The 12,656-nt window shown below is 41.4% G+C and overlaps 1 protein-coding gene across 4 annotated transcripts in view; it reads right to left on the bottom strand.

Moving 5' to 3' along the window:
- The window catches only part of LUZP2 (leucine zipper protein 2), a 346,182-nt gene that overhangs the window by 78,334 nt on the left and 255,192 nt on the right, over positions 1 to 12,656 (bottom strand). For all 4 annotated transcript variants that reach the window (XM_081882905.1, XM_081882903.1, XM_081882904.1 and 1 more), the window contains one exon: positions 9,538 to 9,600. In XM_081882905.1, coding sequence (XP_081739031.1) covers positions 9,538 to 9,600 — 63 coding nt within the window. The remainder of the gene's footprint in view (positions 1 to 9,537; positions 9,601 to 12,656) is intronic.

Genomic DNA, 12,656 nt, shown 5'->3' with positions numbered 1-12,656 from the left:
AAGAATGGAACTCAGGATAACACCCCCCTGGATAAATCGTTGTCCCTTCACCCCTCCATGCCGGACTTGGAATCAACATACATCGAAGACCATCCACGTCCTGAGACGGTAGTGGCCACCTCAAGTAAGGCTTCTCCACAAAAAATCCAACAATCATGTGAGGAAGACACCACAGTGCCGCGAGTCACCACAGAGTGGACTGAAGACCCAGCAGGACATATAAACCAAATGATCACAAGTGGATCAGTTAGATCCCCAAAGAGGACAGCTCCAGCGGACTTGGCAGGAGCCTCTTCAGGGCCTAGTTGGGCCCGACAGCTAAAAACATCAAATATTATCTATATTCACAATAGCTCAAGAGGCACACCTGCGCCAAAAGGAGAGAAGTCATCTACCATTAGTCAAAGGAAAATTACTGACTTCTTTAAATTTGACAACCCACCAAGATCAGCGTTCCCCCCTTCTCCATTGTGACTACCCAAACCTCAGCCAAACTCTCCCCCGTTCTCCCTTTTAAGCTGGAACATAGCAGGTTGGAAGGGGAAAAAATTCGACCCAGACTTTGTAAAACTAATAAACTCACACCAAGTAATTCTCCTGCAGGAAACATGGGAAGAGGGGAGAGTAAATATTAATGGGTTTGATGCTATATCATTACCGGCATGCCCGTCTACTAAAGGAGGCCGGCCTAGTGGAGGATTAGTCATAGCAATTTCCTTGAAAATACGGGCAAAACTCACGCTTGTAAATGCTTCCACCCTTGCAATTACAGCCCTGATTACGGGGAAAAACTTCGAACTTGCTATAACAAATGTTTATCTTCCTCCTGGAGGCAACATCGCTGACTTATACAATAAATGGGGAATCCTGGAGGAACATCTTATTCTTTGTCACTCCAAACACCCCAATATACCCAATGTTATAGCAGGGGATTTCAATGCTCGCATTGCAACAAACTGGGAGTCCTTAACCAAAGCCAAATGGTGGATAACCCCTGAATTCATTAATGACCTCTCCCTCCACAATCAAAGACTCTCCAAAGACAAAAGGGTAAATGAAGCAGGAACCCTTCTTTACCAATTGGTACTACGTCTAAACTTAGTGATTCTAAACGGGAACTGCCCGCCTGACATACTGGGTGAGTTCACACACATAAGCCCCTCTGCAAACAGTGTCCTGGATTATATGCTGGTATCTCATGATATATTCCCCAAATTTTCCCATTTTAAAGTTGAAAATATTCAACTGAGCGACCACCTACCGTTGGTCGCCACAATGACTATAGACTGGACCCCAGATGGAGACAGACATCCAACACATTTGATTACGAACTCAGTACTGCAAGTCAAAAGTGTAAAATGGTCCGAACTACAGGCTCAAAAATTCTCAGCATATTTACAACAAGGACTAAAACAAGCATATTCAGGATTAATTGAGGATTATCATGATTATGACCAAACCCTAAGACTATTCTCGAATCTGTCGGAAGATCTAACGTCTTTTTTCTCTGTCCCAACGCATATAATAAATCGAACACAAAGGAAGACAGGTGCATTGTGGTTCAACAGTGCTTGTAAACAGGCTAGACAACTTCTTGGTAACATCTACAAAGAGTATAAAGCCTCTGGGGCAACGGTCTTGCCAAAAGAATATTTCCAAGCAAAATCGGCCTACAAGCAAATTCAAAAGGGTGCCAGACTGGAATGGCAAGCGAATCAATGGCGGGCAATTATAGAAGCCTCATCATCACGGAACACCAGACAATTTTGGCTCCTGGTAAATAAAAGAACTAAAAGATACCCTTTAACTATTATTCCCGCCCCGGTTTGGGAATCTTATTTAAAAAATTACTTTGCCACAACTGACTGTATCGTTAACACAAGAGACGAATTTCAAGATCAGCTTCCCCTCTGGCCCCCTACCGATCCGGAAGACATCCATGACTTGATCGTCAACCTTAAAACAGGGAAAGCGCCTGGGCCAGACCTGATCCCGGCAGAAGCTATAAAATACCACGCGGACTGGTGGGCCAAGGTCCTGGCGAACATCTTCGATGCAGTTAACAACTCTGGAATGATTCCGGAAGTATGGAAGGACGCTGTTATCGTTCCAATCCACAAAAAGGGCTCACCAGATGACCCGGGGAACTACAGGAACATCAGCCTGCTCTCAATAGTGGGGAAACTGTATGCCCGCTCCCTGTTGAACAGACTAATCCAATGGGCCAAAGAGAGAAAATTAATTGGGCCCGAACAAGCTGGATTCCGCCCAAAACAGTCAACAATTAATCATATTCTAATTTTACAGCATCTTGCCTGGAAATATTCCACCCCAAAAGGTGGCCAACTCTGTGTGGCATTCATTGACCTAAAGGCAGCATTCGATAGTATCCCCAGGAGCATCCTCTGGGAAAAACTCACCCTCTGGGGCATCAACAGAAGGCTTCTCTGGCTAATAATCAAACTCCATGAGAACTCAGCGGCCAGAGTGAGATTCACCCCGGAGGGTGATCTCACGAATTCAATTCCCATTAACAGAGGTGTCCGACAGGGTTGTATATTGGCTCCACTCCTGTTCAATTTGTTCATAAGTGACATGAGGACTCCCCTGATAGAGGCCCAAGAAAGGATTCATGCACCCCGCCTAGCACTTTATCGCTGCCCCTTGTTACTATATGCGGATGACGCAGTCATTCTTTCTTTTTCTAGAGTAGGTCTCAGGAGGGCCCTAAAAATTTTTGGATCATACTGTCACGCAAATTCCCTTACAATTAATTATGGAAAATCTAAGATCCTGATTTTCTCAAAGAGCCGGAAACTCCATAATTGGAGAATTGATGGGAGAGTCATCGAACAAGTTTATAGATTCCAATATTTGGGAGTCTGGTTACAACATAACCTCAGATGGAAGGCCCATGTAGCCTATGTTACAAATAGAGCCAAATCTATCTCCTTGGCGATCTTGCGATTCTTCTTCACCGATGGGGCCCTTCATATCCCATCGGCGTTGAAAGTCTTCAAGGCCAAGGTGATCCCGACAATTGCTTATGCCATCTCAATTTGGGGGACTTTTGCCAACCTATCTCACCTGGAGGTCATTCAAAATCAGTTTTTAAGAGGGATATTGAAACTGCCCAACTGTGTAAGTAATACAGCGTTACGCATGGAACTTAATATTGTATCCCTGGAAAATGCTCTGTGGAAGCACATACTTTGTCACTGGTTATCTCTATGGCACAATCTCCCAAACTTGTACTTGATACAATGTATGTGGAGAGATGATTTCCAGAGCCCATGGGTAAAAAATTTACAGCTGAAAATAATGGCAATGGGAATCTCCCCATCCAAATTACTAGAGCAGGACATAGTTCCAGCTAAAAGAACAGTAACCTGTAAGCTAGAGGAGATGGACTTGCAGCAGAAAATGACCTTGGGCAATGGTACCTGCTCACCTCTAAATCTTGGTTTATTACCCCTCTTAAGGCTCCCAAACTATTTGAATTCTTTAACTTCCTCAGCTCATAGATATGCCTTTGTAAAGGCAAGATTCAACACCTTCCCATCGAACGTGCTGAGAAATAGATTCTCCAATGGACAGATATCGCTCTTATGTGATTGTAATTGTGGGGCACCGGAATCGTTGCATCACATAATTCTTGATTGTGCTTTTCACTTATCGGCCAGGAGCAAGTTTCTTGCTCAATATCTTAAGGGAATTGCCGATGATACGACTGAAGCCAAACTGAGATATCTATTAAATGATGATGACCCCCTAAGATCACTCATGGTTGCCAGATTCTTGATCAGCGCCCTATCCCTAAAGAAGAGAAACGGACTCCTGTGTGGCTCGGATAATCCCTTTAAACCATGATCTATGTTTTAGGATGTAATTAGGTGATATCACCATTGATGTCTTCTATTAATTTATGAGCAGAGGGCGATGTTTATGCTACAAATTTGTTGTAATGTATGATGTTGGTCTTTTGTTTTTGTTTTGCTTGGTTCTTGTCTGTTTTTTGTAAGTTTTGGCAGTTTTAAATTTGGAGGTTCAAGTACATTATGGTGGTATGGGAAACTGTCGTGTGATGGGCCAATGGCCGTAATAAAGATCAATCAATCAATATACTGATGTGGCCAAAGAGTAGCCTAAGAATTTAAATCTAAATAAAAAGTCCAAGTGCCTGAGGGGCAATAAAATAAAACAATGGCATAAGAATAGGAAAATAAGCAGTGAAGCCTTCCCATAATAAATGTACTTGATGACATAATGCTTGCAGTTGCAACTGTGCTGCTTCATTGATTTCACTTGGTTTTGTATGAATAAACATGAGAGCGGTCAACCATATGGAGTCAGCACTAGCAGCAGTGGCGAAGCTTGATCTTTTTATTTTAGAAATGGAGATGCTCAATGAAGCAGTTGCCTCTTCTAATACTCACATTCAGCGGGTGACGTCCCTCAACCTTAGCTCTGGGTATTCAACTGTGAGTGATCTGTGCTTTCAGTCCATGCTTTTCAGACCTTGCGCTAATTAGAGTAGGGACTGAAAGCTGGAATGGAGTGGATGGGGAGTCAAAAGTGCAAAGGTTTAGGGTTGAGGTGAGTTCCTCACCACTACCACTTGCTTATTCTTGAGGAGGTGAAACATCTTACAGACCAATTCCTGTTTTAGGCCAGGGGGAAAGTTTCAAAGTTTTTTAGGCCAAGAGTGGCATTCCCTTCTGAACAACATTCCATCAAGGCCAGCAAGAGGCAATGTCAAAGTTCAAAGACCAATTCCAACCATGCAAAACATTAAAGTGAGGTGCAAGGCAGAGGAGAGATGAGGTGTGTGGGAAGAAGGTGTGGTGTGGGGAGACTCCTCACTCCTGCTTTAGGCTGCGACAGATATGGATCTCATCTGAGCCAATGATGCAATTTAATGCAGAGTCCAAGAAAACATGCTCAGTGAGGATAGACACACACACACACACACACAGAGAGAGAGAGAGAGAGAGAGAGAGAGAGAGACCTAGTTTCTTGTCACTTCTTTAGCTCATCCCTTCTCAATACTTTTAATATAGGTATATCCCAATGAACTTACAGTGATTTCTTGTGATTTCTTATTTATTTCTTAAAATAATTTTCATGCTGCCTTTAAAAATACAGTATAGGGCATTCAACAAAAATTGGAAAACAACAAAACAATAACTGGACAGCAATTTAAATCATGCAAAGCCAAACAATTTAAAACACCTGAGGATACAAGATCTAAGAACCAACACAAAGCAGTAAAATCGCTAAAAGAAACCCAGAAAAATCCATTAAAAAAAAACCCTTATAAGAAAGGTTTCAGAACCTGTGAGATCATCCTAGTTCATCCTCACAAGTATGCTTTGAGCCGGCTTAGGCTGAGAGATTGTAAGTGGTCAAAGATCATCCTCTATGCTTATTGAGTGGCGTTAAAACCTGGACTCCAACAAACTGCTCACTGCAGCACATGGGTTCTTCCACTTCCTTGATATATACTCCCCTCCCCCCGTGCTATTCACTGCCTGATTATAAATATGTTTATAAAAACATAAGTCCTACTAAGTTCAAATTGAGTTATGCTTCAAAGTCTGCCTGAGATTCCAGAGCTAGACTGTGATCATGCATTCTTAAAGCCCAATACCATGCATATCTTCTCAGGAATAAATCCCATGGTGTTCAGTGAGACTAATTCTCAGTTAAGAACTACAGTACTAAGCTGATTCTGCTGCTGTCTGTTATGACTCACACGTCTATAATTTGGCACACTTATTTAAAATGATTTCTATTGAAATCAGGGAGACTGTATTCCTAAAGAACATGGTAAAAAATAGAGGGTTGCTTTGTTTCACTAAATCTGCAGCGATTTCTCAGTTTGCACTTTTTTGGGGGGTGATTTCATAATTTCAGGTGAAAAGAAATCAAGTTATAAAAAGCTGATGAGATGATAGAAGGAATTTATGTTCACCCGTATAGAATTTTCAACATAGAGCACATGTCTAGAATAGGTTCTAATGGCACATAAAAGCTCTGAGAGCTTTCTTCATCAGAAAAAATGATTAGTAATAGAAGGATAGTTTATAGGGTGCTTTTCATTGACAGTGTACTGAATAGAGCAGTAAAGAATATAGAAAATTTGCTCTACTTATTGGGCATGGGTGCAATCAAGCACATTTACGTAAGGTACAAAAGACATGCCCCTCCAACAGGGAACAAATTACATCAGCTCTGGGACACTGGAAATGTCTTTTTTGCCCCATTGAACTCAGTGGAGTGTCCTCCTGAGGAGGTATGAACAGCAAAATGCAAAACCTGCCCCTACTTGCAGGATCACAGGGCTCATTTTTATTTTTATTTTATTTTATTTATTGGATATATATACTGCCCTATATCTGGAGGTCTCAGGGTGGTTCACAAAATAAAAATAAAAATGGTCCTGACTTTGGATTGTATAGTCAAGCAAAAAAGTACTTGTTGAGGATCAAGCTTTAGTAAAAAGAATCTCTTTGTGCTCCTCAACCCAAATGGGACTGAACTCCAGTGAACATGGTGGGTTGTACTTAAGCGTATCCAGGATTGCTATAATACTGTTGTGTGCACGCCAACCTCCAAGCAATGAGAGATTACAGGCAGGGGCATAGGAAGGGTGTGATCCGTCCCAGGTGCCACCTCCTGGGCGGGGATCACCATAACAATCACCCTTGTGGGCGGCCCGCCCCGCCCCTGGGTGCACGGCATGTTCGCCGCTTCAGCCAGCTATTCTACTGATTCCAGGAGTTCCAGAGCTTACCCAGTTTTGGTTTCCTTGGAATGAAGGTCAATGTACATATGGTTATATGGATATATGGTCGGAGGGTTCACTGCATTAAACTCTAACAGATCTTGCCTACCCATCAGGTTCCTAGATCTCGTCCCAAAAGGTATAACTTTGGATTCAGTATATAGAAAGACAACCTAGCTTTCAGTACAGTCGTACCTTGGATCCCGAATGCTTTGGTACTTGGATGTTTTGGCTCCTGTATGCTGCAAACCCAGAAATGAGTGTTCCAGTTTGTGAACGTTCTTTGGAACCCAAACATCCAACAGGGCTTCTGCAGCTTCCGATTGGCTGCAGGAGCTTCCTGCAGCCAATCAGAAGCCACACTTTGGTTTCCAAACGTTTTGGAAGTCGAACGGACTTCCAGAACAGATTCCATTTGACTTTGGAGGTACCACTGCATCAGCCAAAAAACAGAGACCACATTGACCTATTGTTCTCCATCCCAGGATGATGCAGCATCTAGTCAGGTGAGGTGGGAAAAGGCTCACCCATTTGTCTCTATGGCAAGAGGGCAACAGCTTTGGCCATGTAAATGGTAGTACTTAACTGGCCAGCTAAGGGCATTATCTTAGAACTTGACTGACTGGTTCAGCTTCTTCTTCTACTAGTTTCCAAACCTCACAGATACATGATCACAGATATGTAAGGGATCTATGGATAGCATCCATACTGCCCCCCACAAACATATAACAGTACTTTCACCTTTTTAACCCTTTTCAAGAAAAACTAGGAAGTAGACATAGATAATCAGACAGGTTATTTTTCTACTCAGAGGTCAACTCCAATGTAATTTGGCGTAGTAAAATGTCCAAAATTTCACTCAATTTATTCATTTCCCAACATTTATATACCACTTGTGTATATAAATATAGCCAAGTGTGTTCTGCCAGAAGAACAGCACTTTAATCTGCTTCCCAGAATCAGTTTTTGCTTGGGGGAAAGAAGGACTTTTTAAACCCCTGTTAATTAGTTCTTAAACAGAAACTAATGAATTGACACAGGCAATCTTAGCGAATAATTTTCTGCTTCAAGCCATGTTCAGACAAACTCCTGAACACACATCTAAACTAAAGTGTGAAGTTCTGATGATGATGATGATGATGAAGATGATGATTAATTATACCCTGCCCATCTGACTGGGTTGACCCAGCCACTCTGGGCGGCTTCCAGCATATATAAAAACATAATAAAACCTTAAAAAGCTTCCCTATACAGGGCTGGCATCAGATGTTTCCTAAATGCTTACAAGGCACATTTGCAAGTAAAACTACTTGCACATGACATCAAGCTATCACAGATTAACCTAACACAAAATCCAGATTACAGCTTGGTTACAAGCACAAAGCAAAGATAAAATTCATGCAAAGCATGCAACTCAAACAGGTGAGTCAATCCACAGACTTTACATCAAATAACATACATGCAAGTTGTTGTTAAGAAATGACATTTTAAAAGACATTCTGGAACACCTCTACCCTGTTATAGATAGGAATGTGAGGTTCTGCATCTCAAATCCAAATGAAAATCCATGAGGTAGAAGATGAATGTGGCAGTAAAACATTATCACTATTTTTGCATGCATAAGGCAGGCATGTGAGTATCATTTGGATATTGTACTTCCTTCCTGGCTGATATTGTACTTCCTTCCTGGCTTCACTAGCTACAACTAACACGTGCTGTTGTACAGCTTGTACCATTGGGGGAAGGTGCAATCTGCAGTTTTCTGGGCACTGCTACAAGCCCTATAATTCCTGATCACTGGCCATGCAAGCTGAGGTTCATGGGAGTTGGAGTCCAACATAATCTGGAGGCTAACAGGTTCCCAGGCCCTGTTGTGCCCATTTACTAAGTAAAACGGAAGGGAAATAATTCTGTAACTTTATAAGTACATAGAAGATTTTCACCATCTCTGTGAAAGGAAATCTCTGGTGGGATGATTTATTTACAAAAAATAAAATGGAAATAAAAAGCAATCCAGCCTCTTAAATGAAAGATTTAAAGTATGATTGACCAGAAACTAAAGAGTCTTGCTCTTCATTTCACAATTTTTGAACTTCTGTAACGGAGCCATTTTTATCCGATATTTTGAAAACTTATATATATATTTTAAAATAATATTTATTAAAGTTTCAAAGAAGTTACAAAAATGAAAAGAAGAAGAAAAAAAGAAACACTTATAAACCTCATGAAAACTTATAAACCTCATGAAACTGATGTCAGTTTGAAGAAGCTGCATGGATTATATACAAACTATCACTTCAATGCTTAGAAAGGCTAGACTACTGGAAACACCTTAACTGTGACTTCGCTTCCATGGCTATATAATATGTAATAGTGGGGAAGTGATAAATGAGAATAATTGAAAACACATCACAACTTTGCTCGATGTGTAAGAAGTCTGAATATAAATATCAGTGAAGTAAGTGTTAGTACATAGTGCTAGATAGTTTGAAGATTTAGAATTAACAGACTTCACCCTTTAAGAACATTTTCATAGTGAAAAACTGCTGAAATCATTGACATTTTTGACAATGTATCACAGAAATCAAATTTGCCCTTTAGTTTTCCAAATCCCTTTGAATATGTATGGTGATAGGTAGTCATTTCTGCCCCCCAGCGCAGGTTAGAATAATAAAACCATTGGACCATATTCCCTTAATGTTACACTGCCTGTAAGCAAATACCTTTGCCAGCTCAAGTGACAAACTCACCTTAAAAATCAAATCCTTTTTCCCATAGCGAAGCTCCTTCAGTTGGGCTTGAATCTTTTTTGACTGCAAGCAGAGGATAATACATTAATCCTTTAAGTAATTTATATTTTAAAACCTGCAGAGGAAAATATATTAAAGTTCAGGTAATAGGACAGTATATCCGGGGTGGGGGGAGGTTTGGTAAAATTACAACTGTTGATGAAATGAGCTGTGTTTGCTACAGCTATGCTGGTCTTGCATACATTATGCACATAAAACAAAGGGCCAAATTTATCACTTTATAAAGAACATGGCAAGAACAACTGACACATCAAGAATGAGATTGCTCTTAATACACATGTTGGCCTGGAACATGAGTGCAAAAGTAAGCTAAGTCAGGTCAAGGAGACTTTGCCTTTCCCTCTTTCACCCTTAAGCTCTCTTTGGCCCTCAAAAATGGGTGATCAGAGAACCCTTTTGAACAACATGAGGTAGGATGCAACAGAATGTTAAGGGAGGGCACATTACCCAAAATTGAGTGGAGCCACTTTTAAATGATTCTGTTTAACTCACAGAATATGGATCTGCACCTCCCCCCCCACAACCCCCCATCCTACTTTGTTTAGGATTATTTCCATTCTATCTCTATCTCTATACATTGGTATAATCAATTAGGGCTTGGAGCTATCCAGTCTTTTCACAATTTGTAGTGATAAAAAAATCTGTTGGAAATTGTTTTTCATCACTTTGTATCTGCAAATAAACCACTCAGGATATTCTTGTTTGCAACCACATGAAGATGTGTAACACAAAGCAGCTTGCTTCCATGGGGATTTAGTCGTGTTTACCACACCATCGCAGAGACACAAAATAAGTCTGCAAACAACTTTGGAACAGCTGGAGCTGCTCTGACTAGGGCAGTGGTGGCCAAACTTGGCCCTCCAGCTGTTTTTGGACTACAGCTCCCATCATCCCTAGCTAACAGGACCAGTGGTCAGGGATGTTAGGAACTGTAGTCCCAAAACAGCTGGAGAGCCAAGTTTGGCCACCACTGGACTAGGCACACTCTGAGGTCCTGAGAAGTTGCTGAAAGGTTCCTGGTGGAAAGGTACTGGTTCTGGTCATGCCATGCCCCCCATACTCTTTAAATTGCTTTTCCCTGAATTTGCCAATTCTGTTAAAGTGCTTTAGTGGGCTGGGGGGGGGGGGAGTGCTTTGAAGCATTGATGAGTGTAAACCCTATAAAGCTGCACACACAGTGACTTAATGCCAAGAGGAGCATTAGAGAAAGGACCTTGTAACCAAGGAGCTCGTAACCAAGGACATTGTAACCAAGTGGTAGCTCAATTCTATGCATATCTACTTGGATGTAAGGCATATGGAGTTCTCAGAGACTTCTACCCTCGTAGATTTGTATGGGATGGCATCCTAAGCCAGACTACAAGATTATCTGCCCCATTAGTTTCTAATCTAACTAGAAGTTGCACTGCAAAGTCTCAAGGAGGTATTTCCTAGCCCTGCTGCATGTGATCTTTTAAGCTGGAGAAGCCAGGGTTTGAATTTGAACCTTAATCGTATGCATGGAAAGCATGTCATCTAACACTGAACTGCAAGCACTCAGGAGACAGCATCATTTTTCATAATTAAACTCTGCAGATCAGAAACATGAAGTGAACTTCCTCCCTACATGCTGAACTTCGCTTTGTCTCTTGCAGAAATTTTATTCAGCCGGTTCTATTTCACAGGCTGCCTAGTGGCGTGATGGCAGATTGGAATCACAGGTATGAGACACTTCACTACAAGATAAATCTGAAAGCTTTTTTTTTTCCCCTTTGGAACAATATTTAGAACACTGACTTCATGGTCTAGAGGGAGCAAAATCAACCTCAAAAAGAAAATGTTCATTGACAGCTACATGGCTACAGACCATTTTCTCTTGGCTTAAAAACCCTATTAAGCTGAGAGCGACATTGGTTAGTGAGGGCAACTTTGATCTCATCCATGCTACACTGCTGTCTTTAATGTCACACTGGCCAGTCTTGCCTGAACATGATCTATTTTTTTAAAAAAAAAAACCAGAAGCAAGAGCAGAAATCCTGCAACCCCACCCCATAGCTATTTATTTTAGATAATTAACTTACAAATTTTAAAGGTATTATCATTCATTCCAATTGCGAAACTGATGCTGAATTATCTGCTTTGTCATAACCAGACTCAAGCTGCTATTAATTTTTCAGTTTAATAATATTCGGTATATTGATAGCTCATTAATACTGAGTGAAACATTGGAAGCTGTCTTATACCAATTCAGAAAGTCTGTGTATTGGTGTTATCTGCTCTGAATGCAAGTGCTTCTCCAGAGTCTAAAGTTTCACTCATTTCCTGCTTCCTGATCCTTTCAACGGGAGTAGTCAAGGAATGAAGCATGGACAGCTTGTGCTTTGCCACAGAGCTATGGTCCCTCCCCCAAAAAATTTAGGGCCTATTGCCTAATTCTGTCAACCATGATCAGATGCAGGCCTACAAACAGGGCTGTTTCCAAACTATTTTGCAAATTAGCATGCTGAGTATTTTAGCTCATTGACTAAGTTCAATATAATGTGACAACATCAGAGTTACACAAGCTGTTCCGAATCAGGGACCTATCTTTGGAATCATCAAGATTCCATATGTTTAAGTTATCTCATAGGAACGTAGGAAACTGCCTTTCACTCAGCAAAGTCACAGATCTATCTGTCTAGCTCAATACACTACACTGATTAGAAGCAAATCTACAGGGCTTCAGACAGGCGTCTTACTAGTGATACCATGCCTGGGATGGGCCAGACTGCCAAGATCAGCGCAGTGCCAATGCACTGGCAGAGCCAACCTGGCAATCTTGCTGGTGTATCTGTCCTGCACGGACCTCATTACCACCTCACCCTTTCCCATCCTGGTAGGCAGCAGTGACATAGGCATCTGGAGTTTATAATGAGTGACACTGTGGCATCCCATGGCCTGATTTGGGGATAGGAAGCCTTCTTACACCAATCCAATTCCTTGGTCCATCAAGCTTAGAATTGTCTACAATGACTGGCAGTCGGTCTTTAACACCCCTACTTGGAGATCTCTGGGATTTAACCCTGAACGTTTTACATGCA

This window comes from Podarcis melisellensis (genome assembly GCF_964234715.1).
Source record: "Podarcis melisellensis genome assembly, chromosome: 1".
NCBI lineage: Eukaryota > Metazoa > Chordata > Lepidosauria > Squamata > Lacertidae > Podarcis > Podarcis melisellensis.
Note: the sequence above shows the minus strand (reverse complement) of the source record. Positions and strands in the feature narration are given on the sequence as shown.